At 41.1% G+C, this 23,549-nt stretch overlaps 1 protein-coding gene across 1 annotated transcript in view; it reads left to right on the top strand.

The window, feature by feature from the left end:
- CNTN6 (contactin 6) overlaps window positions 1–23,549 on the top strand; it is a 156,579-nt gene that overhangs the window by 107,893 nt on the left and 25,137 nt on the right. The window contains exons 8-11 of the mRNA XM_014946604.1: window positions 385–569; window positions 2,836–2,972; window positions 6,585–6,714; window positions 7,760–7,910. Coding sequence (XP_014802090.1) covers window positions 385–569; window positions 2,836–2,972; window positions 6,585–6,714; window positions 7,760–7,910 — 603 coding nt within the window. The remainder of the gene's footprint in view (window positions 1–384; window positions 570–2,835; window positions 2,973–6,584; window positions 6,715–7,759; window positions 7,911–23,549) is intronic.

Below are 23,549 nucleotides of genomic sequence, written 5' to 3'. Positions count from 1 at the left end.
AATGCTACAGGGAATTTGTTTGTTCCAAAACCCAGTCAATAATTCAGTGCTTCTGTGATGTTTATTTGGACTTCCAAAGTCATTCCTTCAGTGTCGCAGTGTTTAAAAGCAGGTTTAGCCCTAAGTAAGAGTTACTTTGGGGAAAATCCAAATTGGCCTAAGAAACAATCGTAGAATTTGACAAAGGACTTTATCCCACTGTTGCACTTGTGCCCCTCAATAAATTTGACAGGTTATAAAATCTCAGTCTTATGAACCTGAATGTGTCACGCTTAGAAATTATTTCTTTTTTAAATATTGTTACTCTTATGAAAGGATTTCACATGATCTTTTCCTGCTATAACGAATGTTCTCTTTTTTTCTCTATGAAATATAATTATTTAGTCCTGTCCCGAGTATTAGCTGGAAGAGGTCTGATGGAAACGCGTTGACAAAGAAAATGGAACACAGCAAAACCAAAGGGGTTCTTGAAATCCCAGATGTCCAGCAAGAAGATGAAGGCTTTTATGAGTGCATTGCAGGAAACAGCCGAGGAAGAAACATTGCAAGAGGTCAATTATTTGTCTATGGTAAGCAGATTGATTAATTTCTTCATTTATTTTTTCTTACAGAGCATGATGGTGTTCAGATGTATTTCGTAGATGAAGTCTATTAGCCCCTTACTGGAGATACGAAATGTAGTTCAGGTTAAGCTGATTAAAAAATGATTGGAGGTCTGCAGTGACCTTCACTGAATTACATCCTCAGCAAATAAAGATATTTTGCATTAAAACTCAGATTGAAAACGTGGGCTGTGCCATGATGAAGTTGTAAAGGTTAATACGAGGCAGAAAGAAATCCCTGGTACATTTACATGAAACATTAAGGGCAGGCAAAAAGATTTACTCTCAATAGCTCAGAGCGGCATGAAGCTGTGCTGCCCCAGATGCAGATCAGGGAAGGATTCATGAGGTTTTGGTTCATGCGAGTGTTAAGATTATTTCACCTCCCATTCCCACTGAACTGTATTGCTCCATAAACAGACGAGGGCAAAGCAGGGGAAACTTATTCCACTGCCTCCCTCTCCTTCCTCCGGGTCTAAAAGTGGAGAATAATATTTCAGTGAAGCTGTTCTCCCTTTCCTTTTCCCTCCCCGCCTGCATTAATTCCCCATGATCCGAGTCACACATGATGGTCCCTCGTAGCCAAGGTGAATGATGTGCTCTTTATTCCTCTTGTTAATGCCCAGGGAAAGCAACATATTTTGACATGACTAAGAAGGGAGATCTTTCCTTTACCTCATAAATCTTTCAAAAGAGAAAGAAAAAAAAAAAGTAAAATGTAAGAGTGAGCAAAAAAAAATTGCAGAAAGCTAGACTGAGCCTACAATTAACAACTGTTGAGAAAACCTTGGCAAGTATTTTTTTTTTTTTTTTTTAAGTAAATCTCTTCTAATAAAGAGATGCAGGCTTTGCTGATAAGCTACCAGTCTCCTGCAGCCATGGCTAGTATCAAGATATATATGCCAGGAACAGAGCAGTCTGCTGCTGGTTTGAATATTTAATTATTTCTTTGCTTTTAGGGGGTTATTTTTGTTCTCACTGCTCGCTAATTTTTGCAGAACATCAATCAAGCAGTTCCATTAAAATTAAGTTCCGTAGATTACCTGGACATGATTGATAACGGCATAGGCAATTACAAAATTATGATCAGTTAATACAATCTAAAACAATGTGCTTATTAAATGTGCTTTGTAAATTAATTAATAGCTGTTCACAGTGAAATATATAAACAGCACTCATGGAGCTTTTGCACAGGATTTTTTGATCATATTAGGAGTGGGCTGGTGTATTATCTACATAATTGACTTCTCTTGCTTAATTGCTGTGCTGTGGTGTTTTTCCTCTGTAGAGAGCTTGGCTCTAGGAAGTAGGGTTTATTTCCTGGACACTTTCTGCTGCTTTCCATCTGATACCTAGCCCCTGTGCCTTAAACTCGGAGAGCAATAAAAATGGCATGTAATTAGAATCACTTGTAAACACGGTGAGCGCTGTCCCAGATCCTTCCCCGTTCTGGGAAGTGGCTCATTGGCATTGGATTAATCTAGTGTTGGACAATTGTCTTAATCTAGTGTTGGAGCACCTCCAGGTACTCCTGAGCTACTGACAGGGTCATGCTGTAGAGGGAGGCTTTTTGGGAGCTTTTTTTGCTGGTCTGAAAGGCTAACGGTCCTCTTCCTAAAATTAAATTGCTCTGTGTAAGAGCTCTGTCTGTGTGGGGGTATATATATTTATATATATGGAGACTACAGCATTATGATTTAATAACCTGGCCAAAAATCTTTCTCAGGATGTTAAGACACCAACAGAACCCACAGTCAGAGCCATGGTCTCAGGTATGTGAGTAAAATAGAGGGGTAATATTTACAATCCATTATTTTTATTAGCTGCTAACTAATGATTTTGATCTTTCTACTTTTGGTACGCAGATTCAAGTACCTTGAGAGGAGGACTGTTTTTTTAGAAAACAAGGGTCTCATTGCTTCCAAAGAGCATGTCCAGAATTTAAGGCATCTAAAATCACTGCTGCTGCAAGTTTTGGCCATAAAATCGAATAAAAGAAAGTGAATAAAATAAAAATAAACTTCCTGTCCTCTATCTCCTTGATCTCTAACACTTTCCTAACTTAGTCCTGCAGTTTATTGCTGGGGAATTGTTGTGCAGAATTCACTTGCAATATAATAAGAATGTGTTGGACAAATACTAATTAGCCTTGCTCAGTTCATTAATTAATGGCAACATACCTCCAGCCAAATCATTTTTCTCCTGCTTAAAATGGTTTGCATATTCTTTTCAGCACTCCCGGAATGGGATAAAAAAATCCAAAATGCCTTTCTGTCTCTCTATGACAGCTTATTTTGGGAATGTAAGGCAAAAGGAAAACCAAGCCCTTCCTACAGCTGGTTAAAAAATGGCCAGGCGCTCGCATCAGAGGTAAGGGTCCTGTCATCTTGTTTGCTTTCCTGATCATCTTTTTGGGTTTTACATGGTTTAGTCACGACGTTTAATTTTGCAGTGCATTACCCCGTTTCTCAGAATTTTATTAAGGCTTAACATATCGAAATAAACATAATAGCACAAGCTTTTTACAACACAAAGCTTTGGTTCTTGCAGTTTGTCTTCATTGAAAATGTATGGGTTTGCCAGCTTTTATATAGATATATACACACCAATTTCTTCATATGATTTATCTTACAGAGCATCTAATTGCTGCAAGATACGGTAGTAAGTATAACAATTACACTTAGGGAAAGAGTCTGTCCAGAAACACTGAATACATTTGTAGACATAATCTGTGATATGGGCAACTGGTAGGATGCCAGTTGACTGTGGAAGAGCTTTTCAGAGCTGGCATTGCAAACCCATCAGCTTGTGAACTTGTGGAAAGTAGTGAGGTGGTGGAAGTGCAGGAGAGGAGGGGAAACCAGTTGGAGCTCAAACATTTAAGAAACTTGATCAGATACTTATGCAGAAAGCTCTTTGAGAACCCAGCTCTGTCTCTTTCCATAATTATACTTCTGTGGTGGCCAAGCTTTGGCACATCCATCTTCCAGTCTTGAGTTGCTGGTGGCTTCACAGAGAATTACTCTCTGCTGCATTTGCATTGTGCTGAAGCCAAGTTTCCCTTTTTATTAGGCATCTTCTCGTTACCTATCGAGCTAAAAAGGCATGGCTCATCTGTGATGCATTCTTACTTGGTTTGAGAGAAATAATGCTGTGATTAATTTCTGTCTAGCAAGAGCAGATACAGAATCATTTCCAAAACATATGGGGCAAATTAGCACCTGCTGAGTTGCAGAACCAGCACTATTTTGACTTGGTAGCACTTAGCTGAAGCAGTTGGAGGGGGGTCCAGTCTTCCATATGATTTTCTGCTGGATTAGTCCTAAACAGCCCAACTAGCATCCGAGAAGGCTGGCCAGAATTTACTGGGATTGCAGTTTTTTCTGAACCTGATCGTTCTACTCACTGTCACCTCTTCCTAAGCAAGATTTTCTAGTTTATCTCCCTTTGAAGACAGCGATATTTAGAATTTGTCACTCTTCAATTGCATAGTTTCAATAAAAAAGAATAAAACACTCTACAGGCACATTTTCAACCAACATTTTCACAGTACTTACAGTGTATTGTAAATGGAATACTTCAGGCAACAAAATGCTGAATGTTATTGCTCAATGGACAAAATGGATAGTTTGGAGGTGAAAGTACACGGGAGGTGTAATAAAATATTCAGTCTGTCACAGCACCCTGCTTGTTGGCAATATCACAGGAAGAATACCTTCCAGACGCTTTCTGCCTTGGGGCTGATTCTGAGGATATTGTCTGCTCTTTGTCAAACCTTTCTCCCTGGCCACCTACTTGGTCATCCCTGCATTATTCCTGCTTGTGTACACGGTGGGCTTTATTCTCCTCTTTGTCCCTGTAGCTCAAAAAAGCCAGCAGAGAATGGCGGGGAATTCGGCGTGTGCACCAAACACGAGCGTTCCTTCAGAAGGGGGTTTGCTGTTCAAAGGGTGTTTGTAAAAATAGAATGCGCCAAGAGGATAGCAAACAGCCTGGAGGTAAAACTAAGTTATGCAAAAAAGATATCTGCAGCGAGAGCCTCAAAAAAAAAAAAAAAAGAAAAATTAACAGTGGATAAGTAATGTAATGTTGTTAATTAGTTTGCGATACACCAGCCATACAACCCCGGGCTGTGCTCTCGTCAGATTTCCAAGCCAAACAAGGTTGGGCTGGGTCAGTTCTTGGTTGGGAGACCTCCAAGGAGAAGCTGGAGTATTGGAAAACAGAGCTCAGTAGGTGGCACTCTCCCCTCTGCAAGAGAAACACCCCCCAACAGGCTGTGGCAGCTCAGCAAGTTGGGTTATAGACATTCAGCAGTTCATAAATACATTTTAGATGCTTGTGGTTCTCAGCAAAGACCGAGCTGTGTCCTCTAACACCGTGCTTGCCCTCCCATTGCTACTCCAGAGGTGGTAGAGCCAGACTGAAGGAGCAGTGTAGTAATAATAATATCTGTTGTTTCAGACTTGCATTTGGTGATGGAATTTATACTCCCTGTTGTGGGTTTCTTCCACGCTGATCTGTTTTGGGGAACATATTATCTTCTCCTTCTCAGTGCTACGCTTTGCAGTGGAGCTGTTACTGTCTCCGGAGGCCAATAATTGTAAAAATCACAAAATATTTAGCTTTAGGTTATGCTTGTGGCACGAGACAGGCTTTTTTCTATTTGCCCAAAACAGAGCAAATAAAAGATCTTTTAATACACCAAAACCCTAGCTCTGGTCCAAATTTTTCTACTGTGCAGTTTCCTCTATTTCAGCAGAATTGCAGTGAAGAAAACTGGGTGTGTATAGAAATTCAAGCTGTGAGAAGCGTGCTCTGCCTCTCATCTGAGCAGCTGCCCGGGGCTTTCCAACAGGAACTGGGGAGCCTTGGCTTTCAGTAAAGCTTTATTTCAGTGGCTCGTTTCCCTGTGACTTGTGATCTGCTGACATTTGGAATTTTTTTCCCCGTTATTTGAGCACCTCTGTCTCCTGTGGAGCTTTTCTGATCATCTTAGATTATCATCATCCGAGTCATCTAATCAGACGAGGTCCAGACTGGGCTGGGGGTGCTGCTTCTCAGGAGCTGTGGGGAAGATGCTCCAGGCTCCCAGCGTGGAGCAGCCGTTCCTGCCCTGTGGTATCCACTTCGTGGTGAAGCCTCTCCACGCATCCCTGGTTCAGCAATGCTGAGAGAAACACGTGCCACAGCTGGAACATCTGGGCAAACTCGCCCAAGGCAGCGACTCTGCAACACGCGCCTGGAGTTCTTGAAAAGTTTGAAGAGCTAAGAGGTCTGAAAACTAAAACCCACCAACACAAGGTGCACGTCGTATTCCCAGTGTATTCATTCACGCTGCTTCCAAGAAAATAACATTTCTGCTCCTGAATTACGAGCGGGTGCATCAGTGCGATGTCAAAAAAAAAATGGGATTGTACAGTCCTTGGCCCTGTGAATCATAGAATCATAGAATCATTGAGGTTGGAAGAGACCCTTGGGATCATCGAGTCCAACCATCTCCCCTACTCTACAAAGTCCTCCCCTACACCATATCCCTCAGTACCCCATCTAAACGGCCCTTAACCACCGCCAGGGATGGTGACTCCACCACCTCCCTGGGCAGCCTGTTCCAATGCCCGACCACTCTTTCAGTGAAAAATTCCTTCCTAATGTTCAGTCTAAACCTACCCTGTTGGAGCTTGAAGCCGTTCCCTCTCGTTCTATTGTTAATTACCTGTGAGAAGAGACCAGCCCCAACCTCTCTACAGTGTCCTTTCAAGTAGTTGTAGAGGGTGATGAGGTCTCCCCTCAGCCTCCTCTTCCTCATACTAAACAGCCCCAGCTCCTTCAGCCGCTCTTCATATGATTTGTCTTCTAGGCCCTTCACCAGCTTCGTTGCCCTCCTCTGCCCTCGCTCCAGCACCTCGATATCTCTCTTGTATTGAGGTGCCCAAAACTGGACACAATATGTTTTTTTTTTGCTTGTTTTTCTTTTCTCAGGAAAGAATTCAAATAGAAAACGGGACTCTTATCATACGGATGCTGCATATGTCAGACTCTGGCCTCTATCAGTGTGTGGCAGAGAACAAGCACGGCACTATTTATGCCAGCGCTGAGCTGCGGGTGATAGGTGAGTAAATGCCACGAATATGAGCAGCTACTGAGTTTAACAGGACAGTCATTAAATAATTTGAAATTAAGAAATTAAATTACACCTGGCAGTTCAAGTCTGTTGATATTTCCTTGCTACTTGCTCTTCATCACCCGTGTGCGAATAGTGGGGTTTTTTTGATTTTGTGACTGGTTTGTAGGAAAATTCTCATTCCATGTGTGGCCTTTTTTATCACATACGCACAATTTTAATGAATGCTGTTTCTCACTTAGTATTATGAGTTATTAATAGTTACTCTGCAGTTTTTAAAAGTCAATTTCAACAAGTGGGAAAAATAATTTTAACTATAAACAAAGAGCATATGGCAAATACGTCTATAAAAACAAATAACATATAGCAAATAACCTCATTAACGATTACCAGAGACACACATAAAATGGAATTTATTCCTATATTATAAAAGGTATTCTGTTATAGATATCCAAATATAAAGCTTGTTCAACAGCCAACAACTGGTGCAACCAGTAAAACACAGACTTTAGGAGGACCCAACTGTTGTACAGGTGTCGTGTTTTCTCCTTCTCCAAGAGTGAATTTTCATATAAATTATGGAAGAAATAAACACATTTTCAGAAAGCAGCACCAGTTTATGAACAGAAAACCATTTGAAAACCATGTTTGCAATTGAATACTCTAAACTCTGCGAAGAAATACCTGTGGCTGGGATGTTTATCCTGCCGACGTTGCTCTGCTCAGGAACCTCACTCTTTGTGGCAGATAAACCCATTCTCCCAGAATGGTCTGCAGATAACCCGAGGGAAAGGTTGGCAGAGCAGTTTCTAGGTAGACAGTTTAGAAACAGCATAAATAAGGTACGATTAATTCCATTCTTTGGTACTTAAATACATTTTGCATGTTTGATATATCAACTTTTGCAGAAGTCTCCAAAGCAATTATTGGATTTACCTACGATGTAACTCAAAGAATTCTAAGCAAGTTCATTTAGTAACTTGTCAGCTGCATATTGTTCCGCTCTTCTTTCTTCTTTTTTCTCTATTTTTAGCTGCAGCACCTGATTTTTCCAAAAATCCTGTGAAAAAAAGGTCTGTCGTTCAAGTTGGAGGCGAAGTTACAATTGGTTGTAAACCAAGTGCTTCTCCCAGAGCAGTTATTGACTGGAGAAAGGGCTCCGAGCTTCTGCACCAGAGCAAAAGGTACCCTCCTAAACCAGTCACTGGGTTGTTGGGTGTTCTCTGTTCTAATTTCGTTTCAACATCACTGAAACACAGCTGGCTTAGTATTGCTTTTGACAGCTGGTTGACAGATTTAAGCAAGTTCATTTAGTAACTTGTCAGCTGCATATTGTTCCGCTCTTCTTTCTTCTTTTTTCTCTATTTTTAGCTGCAGCACCTGATTTTTCCAAAAATCCTGTGAAAAAAAGGTCTGTCGTTCAAGTTGGAGGCGAAGTTACAATTGGTTGTAAACCAAGTGCTTCTCCCAGAGCAGTTATTGACTGGAGAAAGGGCTCCGAGCTTCTGCACCAGAGCAAAAGGTACCCTCCTAAACCAGTCACTGGGTTGTTGGGTGTTCTCTGTTCTAATTTCGTTTCAACATCACTGAAACACAGCTGGCTTAGTATTGCTTTTGACAGCTGGTTGACAGAAAACTTTGATGCCAGAGGCCTGTTTGTCTTTAGCAGTGGCCACACAGTTCTGCGGGTGTAAAGCTGATGGAGAACAAAGGCAAACCCAACAGGCACGGGTGGTTGTAACCAGTCACTGGGTTGTTGGGTGTTCTCTGGTCTAATTTCGTTTCAACATCACCGTAACACAGCTGGCTTAGTATTATTTTTGACAGCTGGTTGACAGGAAACTTTGATGCCAGAGGCCTGTTTGTCTTTAGCAGTGGCCACACAGTTCTGCGGGTGTAAAGCTGATGGAGAACAAAGGCAAACCCAACAGGCACGGGTGGTTGTGTGATACATACTTGGTGTTCATCAGTGGTCAATTCACTGCAGCTCTGTTGGAGCTGACTGTTTTCCACTCGCAGAGCCCAAGTGAATCTGCCTTATGGAGGAGACATCAGTGGAGGCTTCAGGGAAGCAGAACATACCCCCAGGCTGCCACATAATTGCTCGGCAGCTGTACAGGTTGTACAATAACCCATAGATAAATCAGCCTCCATATTCTAGCCCTTCTCTTTGGGCAAGATTTGGCCACTGGACCAGCTTACTGGTACATTCCCTCACCAGCTGGTATGGGGTTGTGTGGTCTTCAGCAGGGCTTTGCTGGGGTTGCATGGTGTTCAGCGGGGCTTTGCTGATGTTTGGTCTGATTTTTTGCAATATTTGTAATACTGTGATATTTGTGAGTTGCCACAAACTGTCTACGTTATTACATGCTAATGTCAATTAAGTGGTAAAGCATTAAAATCCAAAGCGACTCATCGACTTGAGTAGGTTGTGAATAGTGCATACAGTGTACAACCGTGAGGGTATTTCCACATACGAATGTAGGCTGATGGATGAAATGGGCAACAGTCTCTAAGAACTGTAATCTTTCTCAGCATCTCGTCTCTTTCAGTTCACAAATACAACAGCAACACTGTTTTATCACATTCTCATTTTCAAAGACTGAAAACGGAATAAGTGATTCATAAAGCTCTGGAAATTGAACATCAGATTTTGCACATAGAACCAGTTGCTCAAGGAGGTTAGTTTGAGTCACATAAAACTTAAAATAATTATAATTAAAGCAACATTATGCAGAACTGTGGAACAAGCAGTATTTCCCTATCCACTACTGCAGTGATGTACAATGGAGATAAAAGTAAATGGGAGAAGTACATGTGAAAGGAAGTGCAAATGTGAGAAGAGGTATTTCAGATAGGTACTCACAGTGAAACAGAGGAATTTGGGTAAGGAGTCCATGCCACGGGATGTAGCGAACTTCTCAATTATTTTTCCCCCCTTCCAGTAACAGCAGTTTTATTTTCTGTTTAACTGTTCGGCTATGGATGAAAAATATTTTTCTAACTAGTGTTCAGTCAAATCTTTTTTTGCATTTTGCTTGTATAGTCTATTCCACACAAATGCCTGCTCATTCCTATCCTGCTGTATGTGGAGAACGTGTTCAGGGTACAGTTTGCCACGGGCAATCTCTGGATTTTCTGACATTGATGAGAACAGGAGCAAGGAGAGCACTGCTTAAAACTTGCAATTTAAATTGTTGAATTAAGCCTGGATCTTGAGGTTCTGGTACCGTGATGGTCCCCATCTGATTTGCTTATAAAAGCAAATATTTACACACTGCATACAGCATTTACTTGTGCTTCTGTATTAATTTACTAACAATAATTATAAGCACGCTGTAATTTTTGAGGGTCCCAGAAGGCTTTCTGCTCTTTAGCAGGAGTAAACAAAAGGAGCAGGATTTACACTGAGGCGACGGGAGAGACAATTCAAAGCCTCCACGTGCAGAACATTATTACCAGTGTGTCCACTGGTGCAAAGTAGAATTTATGAGGCTTTTTGATTATTAAATGACAAAATAGCTAATGCCATGGTTTTAAAGAAGAGAAAATAACTCATCTACGCAGTGTTTTTCCAGGGATCTTTGTGACAAAACAGAGAACGAAATAAGGATTTCTATGGCTGTAATTAAAGTACATAGCTAATTAAAGTACTCAAATCATATGTGTCTTTGCTCATAAAAAGCGAAAAAGAATCTGCTCTGCCTTTCTCTGAATATATGATTAAACCCTGACATGTCACAAACAGATTAACTATTTTAACTAAAGCTTTCCTTATTTCTGCTCCTATTTTATTGTGCAGCGTTTATAATCTCTCTGGACTCCTTTAGTAGCTTTTTAAAATATTTGCTTGGGTTATTAATGCTGGGAAAAAAGGAAATATCAGTCCCTTACGGTTCTGACAGCAAAACTGTGATGGACACATATTGCTAAATATGTCAGATTGCATAGGTTCTTCAGAATGATATGGACAAATTCAATCTTCCGTTACAGAAATAGTGCAACTGGACCTATTCCACCCTAAGGGGAAAGGATATTCTTTCTTTTTCACCCTCTTTCTTTCACTCACAGTAATAGTTTGTTCCTGATAGTCAGGCATGTGTGGTTGCTGCTCCCCCTCCTCCAGCCCTGCTTGTCTCCCCCATCTTCTCTGCAGCTCAAACACATCATTGTCCAGATCTTCAGCAGCTTTGTATGCCCTGATTTATGTGGAATACTTTATAGCATCTGAAGCACACATGTTCAGTCCTTCAAAAAAAATCCCTAATCAATATATTTTTACACTAGATGGTAAAACAAAGCCTTGAACGTACCTGTACCAGGGCTGCTTAGTGTTCCCAGACCTAACGTCCCCTCTACATTGAGAATTCTACTTAAAAATTTTCAAAAATAGCTTAATTCCACCCTCATTCATAAGGCTCACCCCCAGAGTAGTGGGATTTCTCTTTGGTTCACACTGCTGGCCACCATAGAGAGGTAATTCGAGGTTGTCAGCTGTAGGAATCAAAAGGAAATTCCAGATTTGGGTAATCTCAGCTGGTTTTACCTGCTTTCTCTTCACTGGATCCCCCAATTTGCTCCTCTGGATCATGTAGAAGTACAGCTTCAGGTCTTCTTTTGGGCAATTAACTTACTTCTTTGGATCAAAGTCTTGAGAAACAGGCTTTCGGGAGCAATGCCGCTTGTCCAACGGGCAACCATTTGAAAAGATTTTGTTTGCCCTTTGCTGGATGCACAACTTTTTCCTGGCTTGTGATGTGATTTTTAGGTCAACGTAGAAATGAAATGCAACCAAGAAAAAGAACCAGCTTCATGCTCTAAACTCCCACACTGTGGAGTTTGACACAGACATGAGCTGTTTTCATACATGTCATGTATTCTCAGTAAGTGCAATGGGAGTTTTCTTCATCTCACTTCTATCATCTCACGTGTCTACTGAGGAAAAGAAGGAGTAGAAGGGAACAATTCATATATTAAATAAAGCAAATTTGCAAGTCTAGACACTGATCTCATCACAAATGCGTATCCTGTAATCGCCTTCAGTGGATTCAGGATCAGGACCCTCATGGAAAACTTTATGAAAATTCCTTTTGATTGAAGCATTTGAGTAAATGGGAATTGGAACCCCTTTTGCGTTACCAGAGAGAGGTGCTATTCCCTCACTATGAGTTGAGGATCCCCAACCGCTGTAGTAAATGCATATAAACATATGTGATTCACTCTGCTCAGAATTTAAATGAGGAGAGCTGAGGGAAAACCGAGAAATGAGGTAGGCTGAAAGAATGCATTAGTCATATACAGCACTTTCCATGCATTAATAATCAGTAATAAGCAAATATTCATAATTTAAATCCTTTTCTGGGGACTGGACAAGAAGTATGTTTAGGGGTCAATAAAATATGCTCAATACTTGTTGGCTCCTAGACTTGCTTGTAGGACACAGTTCAGTTCCATCTCTGTGAAGGATGGTAGTTGATGGTAAGTTCTCTCTCCCACAGCACGCTTGGTTTTGGTGTTTTGCTCTCAAGTTACTGCCATTTCTCAAAGGAAACGTGGGGGAATGAGCACTGAAATGAGAAGCTGTTTTTCAACAACCTTATGCATAGAAAACCGAGCAGATGTTGTGACTGGAGACTTCTAACACTAGATGGTGGGGGGAATTATCTGGTAAATGCTGAGCTCTTACAGCTGCCACTTGGAGCCTCAAAATCAAGGGGGTTCTCCTGCCCTCATGTGAAATGCACGGACCCAGCGGGTTTCATTAATTAAAGGGTTGCATCCGCTCACAGCCACGTGCTGCATCTCAATTGCTCTCCCAGTCTCCTGGTAGGACCAGTCTCCGGCAGCCTTCGGAGCACCCATGGCCACCATCTGCTTCTGCCTTTCTTCTGCTGCTCCATTGTTCAAAGTCAGGCTCCAAACCCGTGAACATTTGAACACATTTTAAACTCTTTTGTTATCTGGGGAAAGAATTCTATCTTTTTGTGGGCATCTGTTGGACTTCGAGAAACAGGGAGTTAAAAAAATAAGGGCAATTAATTGGTAAACAGGAGATGTCCTCAGTCCACTGATCAAATACAACACACAAAACATATTGTGCAGTGAAATAGCATTTCAGCTTGAACCAATTTGAGAAGAAATGTGTCAGGGCAGTTCAACAAACTTCAACGTAACATTTCAATTACCAGAATGTCAACAGTGTTTGTTGAGCTTGTACTGAAACCTTGCAGAATAACCATTGTCTTAAAAAAAATAAAATAAATAATTGCTTGGGGAGGAATCGAGACAAAATGGATTGAAAATTCCAAAATTTGCACTACTCTATTAACAAAGGAGGAGATTGATGCCACTTAGCTTTTATTTAGCTGAAGTCAATATGCAGTCTAAGGTGGTTATTTACTTTTTCTTGGCAGGCGCCTCCATCTCAAATGAGATGCCTGACTTTTAGATGAGCAAAGCTGGGGGAACGAAGCCTACCCACAGTGTCTGAAAAAACCCACCCAACCTATATTGAAGTCAGACCCGATGAGTAGCACAGGCAGAAAGAAGTTTTACTTGTCATGCTGCTTAGTGCCACAAACCACGCTGCTTTAGGCACCCGCTGTTTGCAGATAAAGGTAGTATAGACATTTGTATGCTGGTAGCAAGTTTCATATAAAACATATTTTCTTATGCTATTCCAGCACTTACAGTTCTATTCCCAGCTTTCTACAGCAATGTGCCCAGGTGAATAGCAATGGGATATTAATCTTACTATTATTTTATTTTTTAAGTCTGATTTTCGAAGCCTGGATTAAGTGTATCTCCATTTTTATCCTTCTTGCTTTTCTACCACGAGAAGCTTTGCGTAGCTTTGATGATACGCCTTAACCCTTCTATCTTATCAGTGTCTCTGTGTGTAAAGAAGTTCATTTCCTATTTCAGTTTTTAAATAGAGCACTTGAAGTGTGGGCATCAGCAATCAGAGCAATTCCAGATATCTTAGACACCATCGTTGTAAGTCAACATGAATACAAATTAAGCTTATCTCTTGATGAAATTCTAATTTTGCTTAGGGAACCAATGGAATTGATTCCACGTCTGCTAAATTTGATTAATCACTTCAGTTCCATTCCTTGCTAACAAATAGATTGACAGAAATCAAAGGCCTGGATTTACCTGCCTGTGTTCAGTGCTTGCCCTGAACTTACATATTAAGAAATGAAAACTCCTGGAAAACCTGAGATTGCTGCCTAGAATTGCTTTGGTTTTTCATCTCTTAGGCCACACTACTACATATTCAGTGCTAACCAGACAAAACCCATCATTACACCTTTCCCAAGGGAATGCTGAGAGCTGTAAGGAGTATTCTTTCTTCTAGCTAAAAATATGCTCAGATTACAATGGTCCTGGTTTCTATATGAAAGGTAGCAGAGAAGAAGGTGTTGCAAAAGACTGGTGGAGGCAGCTATAATCTATCTCTTGAATATTTGCTAACAGCAGTGGGTTTTTTTTCTGTTTTCAGTGTTGGTTGTGGGCACAAGTGGGCAAGCATTTATTTGCCTCTGCTTTCTTCTGAATAATGTTGTTGAATCTAGGACCAACATAAAACATGGCATTGCTCACTGAAGAGTGAGTGTGCACAAGCAGAATTGTTTGGTGATCCAGCAAAACTAGTGGTATTGGCATAAGAAAAGTTTTACAACCAAAGGGATGCCAGAAAATGCCTCAGACTGACCTGAAGTACCTTCAGTCTTTACTTCTTTGTGTTCTTTCAGAGTTATTTCTGTCTTCTCCCCCAAGCCGAGAGCGAAGGTGGAGGAGTGGAAAGCAGGGGAGTGAAAGATGAGGAGGGGAGATATAGGGAGAAGGAAGAACGAGAACAGATGAGAGGGAGAAAAAGACAATATTTTATTTTTCTTCTTAATCTTATTTCGCTTTGTTTTCCCCCTTTCTTCTCTCCCTGTTATCTTTCCGTTTGAAGTCAATCCACTGCAGAGTAATGAAAAGGCAGAAGGGGACCCCCATTGCTACTTGACCCAATGAAACACTGGCAGGCAGCAGGCGGAGAATATTAGTGCAGCAGAAGACATAAGAAAAGGGATTTTCCTTTCTTTTCTCTCTCCTTGGAGAGTTTTGTAATGGAACAAGCCAATAAACCTAATTTCATCATGTATTACTGACTACTTAATGCAATAGTGTTTAGCACATCAGATAGCGCGAGCATCAAGTCAGCAAATGAACCATATGTTCTCACGTATAAGAGAGAATGACAACCTGCCTGATGCTGGAGTTATTACAATTTCCCTTCCGTGTGACACTTCTCTAATACAATTTTAAATTGTTCCTCCCCAACTGCTGGGAAACCTCGTTAAGGTGAGCCTTTCTGAGGGGTTATGGCTGGACTCAATGATCCCGAGGGTCTCTTCCAGCCTAGATGATTCTGTGATTCTGTGATTCTGGGTTGTCCTACCTGCTGAGGTGTCCCAAGCAATCTGTCACTCTTCTGTGTCACAGGGAGCTGCAATAAACCCAGCCCTGGTGAATGTCAGGGTTGTGCCCTCTCTCCCTTTCAGTTCATGTTCTAACCCTGCTTCACGCACACATTCTGATTGACGTTCAGGATTTGATCCAATGCCAGCTAATCTCGTTGGAATTTTTCCATTGACTTCAGCAGGCTTTGAATCAAGGTTCCTAATTAGGAGTTTGCACCAGAAACAAAAAAAAAAAAAAAAAGAAAAATAATGAGAGAATGCAACCTTCTGTGCTTCTCTTCTAGTCCAAGTTGTACTGCCATGAACATCATTACCATTGCACTATTCTGGTGTGTTTATTGCCATAGCATACAAAAATACTAGTATTGGATGAAAAACATGCAGCACAGACACCAAATTAAAGATTGTTTCTGATCCTGAAAGTTTTCAACCTAAGAGTAACATGAGAGGTAAGAGATAGCTCAGGAGGTAACGTAAAAAGGAGCAGTAATACACTGATTACCATGAGAAATGGACTGTTGCCAGTCACGCTGTGGGCACCATGATCAAAGAGTCTCCAAGGGAGGAGTTTCAGGGAACATTTTAATTTTGCAGGTTATGCAGGAGAAAGCATAGAAACAGCACCTTGATAACGGGCCTAACGCTTGGCCAACATGAAGGGTTTGTAGGAGGATACTAACATTTTATTACAAAGAAATACTGGTATTTCATTACTTCTTTTCTATGAGAACTAAAAATCTTTTCAAATTTTCAGTGAAAGGAAGAGTCTGCTAAGGGACACAGACATTTTACTCGCACATTAAAGAGACATAAAATTTCTATGATCTGTGTTATTTTGAGCAAGGATGTGAGTCTAAGGCTTCAGTGAACCGCGTACAGCCCCTATCATTATTACTCAAATTAAACATAAATTCAATAGCCCATTGAGGGTTTCCTACAGGACAACAGGCAGCCCAGCCACCAGGCAGAAGAAGCTAGAGGTGATGAGACCAGGGCAAGGGCTTGTGCAGCTGGAAGATGAGTCACCCATCAGCATGGAACCTGAAATCACTGAGGTTGAACATGGTTCATCTCCAGTTCTCTATATCTATTACAGGTGTGTGCACATGAACGTGCTGCCCAGGGTTCCTCAAAGCAAACCAGGACCATCCTGTGTACCTGGTGTCAGCTGCTGGGTGTATATGCAGAGTACTTCAACAGCAGGTTTTATTGTGCTTTTATTTTTGAAATATGTTCTGACAAGCAGATAGGGAAGAAGATTCCTGTAAGTGAATTAAACTCCCACGCGGAGGGTAATTCAGGGCCTTATGTACTGTTTACTGAATTAAACTCCCACGCGGAGGGTAATTCAGGGCCTTATGTACGTATGTTTAAATTCTACTTAAGACCCATATTAAGGGTTTTGTTTTACATCTGGAGTGAATTTGGTTGTATGAACGGCTGTGTCTGAACTCCTAACAATGTCTGAATCAAAAAGAATGCTTAATGGGGGGATTAGAGTGAATAGTAGTAGTGTGGGCATACCATCCTCTGCTGAAAGAACGTTTCTGTGATGTGCCAGAGTTGTAAAGAATTCGTAAAAACAGCAGAACTTGTTGGCAAATAGAAAAATGGCAACCTTTTTCTTTGGCAATTCAGTTCATTTTCTACCTGGATTCTCAGCACAGGATTTTGCAAAGTCTGGTTCCTGATCCTTTCCTTTTCAGTGCACTATTTTATCACTATACATATTTTTTTTTCCTGCTATGAGTGTTCAGACTAATCAATGTATGGCTACATAAATATGATGTTTCATTAAGTCCTGTGCACAAGGTAGACTAATAACCGAGAAATCTTTCTTTTTTTTGCCTGGACATGCTAAGGGATGGCTCTTGTCTCTGTCCAGGATGATATGAAGTCTCTCCTCTAACGACTTCTGCTGTTTAGATGCAGGTTTGAGACAGAGCAAGGGCAGACACAGGGAAGAGAAGAGCCATAAATGGGCCATATCTTGTAAATACCACACGAGACCAAGTTCTCCATATGGGAAAAGACAAAAAATGTGCGTATTTGTTTAACGGAGCAGACTGAGGATGAACAGGCTCACAAGCACCTTAAAACCAGCACAAGGGTTTAGAAAGCTGAAGGGGTTAAAATATGGCAAGTAATGGCTTTGGGATTTACTTGTTTGTTTTATTTCACCACTAAACTGGTTGGTTGGTTGGCTGGGCTTTCTCTCCCGTACACACAGAGGTGCTGTTGCCCAGTATTCCCTGGCTGCACGTTTTGAGACATCTTCCTACAATAGCTTTAGACACATGTCTACAGAGGTGGTATTTTTAACACTTTTTTCTTCAGTCATTGCATAAGAACACCTGCCTCACGTTTAATACTTGAGTGTGTTAAAGACAGGGCAAACCAGCCACGGCTATTTTATGTTGAAGGGAGTACCATCTCCTGAAAATACTGTTTGTTATCTGATGGTTTTACTATGGACTCAGTTTAGATGTCTGTAGATATTTACATAAAATAAATATTTGTGGTCCCAAATTGCAGAGACTCTATGCAAAAATAATGTTCCTTTTTAGGAACAGAGGGAAACTTTAGGGAGATAGCAAGGAACAGTGTTATAGTGTCACCTTCTCTCATTGCTAATAATATTCTATTCTAAAATATATTAATAAGACTGTTCAGCTACATGGTGTAATTTTGTTTTGATCCAAATAGTTAACACAGAGTTTAATGGCATTTATTTTATTTCCAGTTAATTGTCAGTCAACTCTGAAGCTCATTTGTATCAGCATGCAGATAAGGAAAATCTTCTTTTAAGCATAGTTTATTAAATGGCAGTACTATTAGCATACAAATTACACTCAGAATAGGATAAACAGGTACAAAGATCATTACCATATAATACAGACAGTCGGATCTCAGATGGGACTCAGTGGGACCTTTTCAAAAATACCAGAGCTGTCACCAGCAGGTACAATTCATTCACTCAGCCAAGCTTTACTCACATTTACACTTGCATAAATCACGAGGAATTCTGAGCCTCTTGAGAGCTGTGCTCCTCTTTCTGCCCCTCCCTGACTTCCCCTTCTGCTTTTTAATTCGGCCCCTCTCGTGCTTCTCAATCTTTGCAAAATTAGAGAAGTCAGTTATTGCCTCTATGGCTGCTGGCATAGCTGAAGAAATTTATAAACAATATATCTTGCCGTAGCCTATGAAAGCAGGAGTGTTCTGGCTCTTGAGCAGTAAAGTGAGATTGAGAAGACACGGTTTCAAATAGGATTTCTCAGATAATAAGAATTACTCTGCCTCTGATTTCATCAGATCCAGCACACTCCCTTTGTATCCGCGCGGCGCTGTGATGATGGCTTCAATAACATTATGAGGTGTCAGACACTTGATGTGCGAGGCAGACAGAAGGGAAGGGGAGCAAATCTTTACATTAAGTATCAGGGTTACTTTATTTTGGAAGGAGTGACATTTCGCCCTTGAAGAGAGGGCTACTGGCCCTGCTGAAATCTGCTGAAATAGGCTTGGTTCCCTAAGTATCAGGGTTACTTTATTTTGGAAGGAATGACGTTTCGCCCTTGAAGAGAGGGCTGCACTACTGGCCCTGCTGAAATAGGCTTGGTTCCTCCCAGTTTTACACCATTGCAGCTCGGCCAATTTGGATGGGGATTTCAAAGACATTTGCTATATTGAATGAGTGCAGTTCCCATCCATGAATTAAAATTGCATCTCTCTCTAAAACACATTGGCTGAACAATACAGCAGCGCCCAAAAATTACCTCTGCTGCACTTTAATGAGTTGACACCTCCTTCTTTTCTCAGATTTTATTTTTCTATCAGCCTTGTTAAATACATATTATTCTTCCGTGCTCTTAAGATCAAAGCAAATAGCCATCAACGGTCTTTTGTTCACATGAGACAACACTTTCGGAGATGGTTTGTTTGGCCTGGTTAATTAAAAGCTGTACCTATCATCCCTGCTTGATTTCTCAAGTTCTTTACTTAAAAAGTATGTGTGACAATTTTAATGAGCTCTCACTTCTTCCCCGTCTCGTGTCTTCTGCAGAAACATTGCAAACTCTTCTTTTTGAATGTTACGCAGAGTTTTGACTCCAGCAGATCTTGGGGAGGTTGTTTGTTTTCCCTTTCTGTGTATAGTACTTGTCTTGTGTACTAATGGAGCCACTCAGAGAGGACAAGGACGAGGATCAAGCCGATGGAATAAGTAGATTAAAAGCAAACAAAAGGACGTCGCTTTCCTCTATGCTTTGATAAACCGGGGAAAAATTCTCACAAACTATTGTGGGACTAAAAACTTGCGAAAGCTCAAAGGGCTTTGGATTCATTCCTGAAGTCAGATTTCATCCTGTTGAGAAAAACCCTGTCTCCAGATCCACATCCCGGGTCCCTGGGCGCTGGGACAGGACTGTGGTACCCACGGCTGCATCCTTGCCCTGCCCTTATCCTCACCCTCTGCCCTGGGCATCCTGCAGGGGGAAAATGGCCTTTAAGAGCCATTTTGTCATCCTGTGATCCACAAAAGTGAACTGCATCCGACATAGCCATTTTTTTTTGCAGGGTAAGTTCCCAGGCTTATTACATATGGAACGGTATTTCTGCGTATTTCTAATTAGCTCTGGAGTGCAGGAAGTTCGTGTGGGTTTATGTAACTGCATTTTCATCTCTTTTCTTTTCCTCGTAGCAACTTTGCTTAATTGAGCTATTTACCCAGAGGTAGCACCTGGGTAATTCAGGCATCCACACTAGTCTGAGAGGAATGTAAGCATTTTGTAAGTTGGAGATGGCAGTTTAGAGTTAGGCTTATGCTTAAGCAATCCCTTGCTGCAGCGGGGCTTTATGAACAGCTGTGTCCCGAGTAGCTCATTTCATTCCTCCTCCTCCTCCTTTTGCAGGGATGCATTTATCAGATCTGCTTCAGAACTTCTGCTCTTTGTCCCTGGGCAGCCCCTCATTTATTTATGGAGAGAAATCCTGTTTTCCTAGCAGAAAAAACATTCTACTTGCATTATATTGATCGGGTTAAACTTTCCTGCTTTGTCGCAGCGCTTGGAATTGCCTTGTCTTCTGATGCAAATGCTGAGAATTATTATCCGTAGCCTTCACACAGTCTAAAATGTTGTGAAAAGGGATGGTTTTCAGCAAGCCCTTCAGCAGGTGAGACCTGCGCTTCACAGCTGCTGCTGCAGCCGTTTGTTAGAGCTTGATCCAAAGCCCGTTCGAGGAGATAATTCCCATTCCCTTCCCAATCACAGTTCCAGGATTGGAAAGAGAAATGGAAGAGGATGAAGTGCAGCCCCTCTGAACCCTCCCACGGCATAAAGTCATGGCTCTGAGGAAGTTTATGGCAACTTTGTTCTTCGGGGCGGCTGGGTCGGTATTTCATGTTGCTTTTTTTTTTCTTGCATTTGAAGTGCATCATCTTGGTTTTTTTTGCTGTGCTCTGCTTTCCCATCCCTCTCCTGATATTGACCTCAGTACCAGCTGGAAATCGCTCACTTATTTTTTTTTCTTTAATTCCCTTCCTTGCTGACTAATTACTCTGGAGTCCTTTGTGCTTTTACATAAATTCTACCTGAGTATCTTATTTACTGCTGGCTCCCTAATTGTCTTTAGGTAGCATGACCTCTCTTTCAGACAACTCTGAAGCTTTTATTAGCTCCTGGTTTCTCTTTGCTAAGCTCCGTTTTGATGGGTTGAAGGAGCCGTTCCACCCTCAGCCTGCCCAGCCGTTGAGTTACTGTTTCAGAACAGCATTTCTTCAGATCAAACATTACCTCCTCAGCTCTTGAGTGAGTACAAACCTCTCTTAGTGGATAAACCAGGAAGCTGGGAATTATCCAGGTCTCAATTCCTAATGAAGAACAGGGGAAAAAAATTACAAAAAGTCCTAGCCAGAAACCCGTACGGGACATTCAAAAATTCTCCCCTTAATTATTCTGTATTTTTCCTATGTATTTTACCTACATTGGAAGCTTTTGGGGGCTGAGATTGTCCTTGGTATTTTTTTTTTTTGCCTGATGCCCATTTCTGGCTTCTAGTTTGTCCCTAGAGCTTTTAGGTGCAACTGCAGTAAGAATAACAGGGCAGCGGTATTTGATGGTGAGAAAGACACTCTGGTGGCCTGTTATACATTATTATTCAGGTATCCAATTTATGAGCATTTGCTGGTTCACACTTGAATCTCTTCTGACACTGATGAAGCCACCATATGTTACCCAACCAGTCAATTGAATCAACTATTTTATCACCAGCAGCTTCCTATGAGGGTGTTTTCTTGTGGCTGGTGCAAACTGATGTGAGGAAGCGCATCATTAATAGGAAGGAAATTGCAGAGGCAGAAAGTGGGATATTTGAAAATGTTTATTTGTATTTAAAGCTGTCTTTGCGATGCTGTCCTCAGGTGTGTCCCCACACTGAGAGCAAGAGGCACCCACAGTCTCTCCTTTTGATGCACAGCATCGTGAAGCCGGCAGGACTCAGCTCTTTCTTGCTTATTCCTCCTTCCTCATCTTAAAAAAAAGCCATTTAGTTCATACAACATTTTATTGAATAGTCTACTTTGTTGCTTCATATTTTGCTCCTCTCCAATTTATACGAATATATGGATATATGGATATATGATGGATTATTAAACTCAAACTTATTTTCTCATTGTACTACAAATTGCATGCAAACAACTGCTCCCTACCTGGTGATTATTGCCAAGGAAACAAAGATTGTTTTTCATTCAAGGCTAAATCCCTTCCTCTCTCAGATCCCAGCCCCAGTGACAGAGTGTCCGGCACCACAGGGATATCTCACCTTTTCTCCTTCCTAAATCCACCCCTGCCCTGCTCAGGAGATCTTTTGGCAGGGGGAGGTCAGAAAAGAGTGGGAGACGTGGAACTGGGGGGGCTGTAAGAGAGAAGACCACCCAAAATCCCAGTTCTAGTGCTTCTCTTCCTCACCTGAGGGGCTGGGAACGTGTAATAGGAAGCAGAACAAGGTTTAATGTGTGTTACACATATTGCTACAAGTGTATAAATACCAGAGCAGAATTCAGCAAGACACTGTGATGTTTTTTGTGTGTTTAATGGCTATGATGTTACTGCCAGCTTCAACTTCTGCTCTTGTTATTGTTCATTTCCTTTAATAATTCATTACATCATCCAATCTGATGTTGTTAGTAATAAATATTAAATACCCAAGCTGTGATGCATGAATTAGATATTTTCTTTTTATAAAAGGATTCTTGTATTGGATTTAAATGTCAATTAAAAGAGGAATGTAAAAAAACAATGCAGTGCTTCTATGAATGCTGGAATGAATGAAGCCTGGATTCCTGTGGATTTGTGACTTACAGCTGGGTTTTGTCAGATGGAAGAAAGTGGGGCATTTGGGGACAGCTCTCCCCCTCTTGGGTGCAGATTCTCTGATGTCTACTAAGGAGTGTGCTCAGGCTGTGGCCTTACTGCCAAGAGAGGCTGTACATACAGACCCTGGTCCCATTTTCATCAAACTTCCAGGAAATTTATGTCTTTCAGCCCATTGTCCTCCCAAACTCAGAAAAAACTGGTCAAGAACTTCAACATCTACCAGATGCAACAGGTGGATGGAAGAACTGACACAAAATTTACAAAGCATTGCAAGATAATATTATTTTCTGTTCAAATGTTCATCTCTTACCTAATTCAGTTTGCATTTTGAAATTCTTTCCCTTTGATAGATAACGTTTTCTGTTTATTTGTGAAGAAAATCCCCAAACCCTAAAGTGCTGTCCTTGTATGTAAAAGCAAAAAGGTGCCAGGCTCATGGTGAAAGCTCACCTAAGGAAAAGATATACCGAGCTCTGTACTGTCTTACGTCCTAAAGTATCTCATTGATGTGAAGAAGCATATGAACAAGCTTAGAAATTAATTTTGTCCCTAAAACCCAGGAGTGGTCCTGAAATTACTGCTAAATGCAATTTACCCAATACTCTGCAAACTGGTGTGAACGACGTAGTGACTAATAAGGTGATTTGAGGGCCCTGTGAGATAGCAATGTATTTGATTTGGCTCCTCGGCTCGTGAGATGGCATTTCAGCATCTCAGCCACTCTGCTAATATCTTTTAATAATCCTGACAAAATTGCACAGGCAGCTGGGCTCAGACAAAACATCAGGATGGCACAGGAGTACTGGGATCTGGAAAAAAAAAAAAAGCCCCCCCCATGGTAAAATAAAGCGCAATTAGGTAACAAGTTGGATCTTCTTTCTCTTGAGACTCCAAATTTTGCTGCAAAAAACCAGCTATATAAGTTAATGGTGATGTCAAATATGTCAATATAACATTCCTAATATCAATCAGTAAC

Source organism: Calidris pugnax, unplaced genomic scaffold, assembly GCF_001431845.1.
Source record: "Calidris pugnax isolate Ruff unplaced genomic scaffold, ASM143184v1 scaffold81, whole genome shotgun sequence".
NCBI lineage: Eukaryota > Metazoa > Chordata > Aves > Charadriiformes > Scolopacidae > Calidris > Calidris pugnax.
Note: the sequence above shows the minus strand (reverse complement) of the source record. Positions and strands in the feature narration are given on the sequence as shown.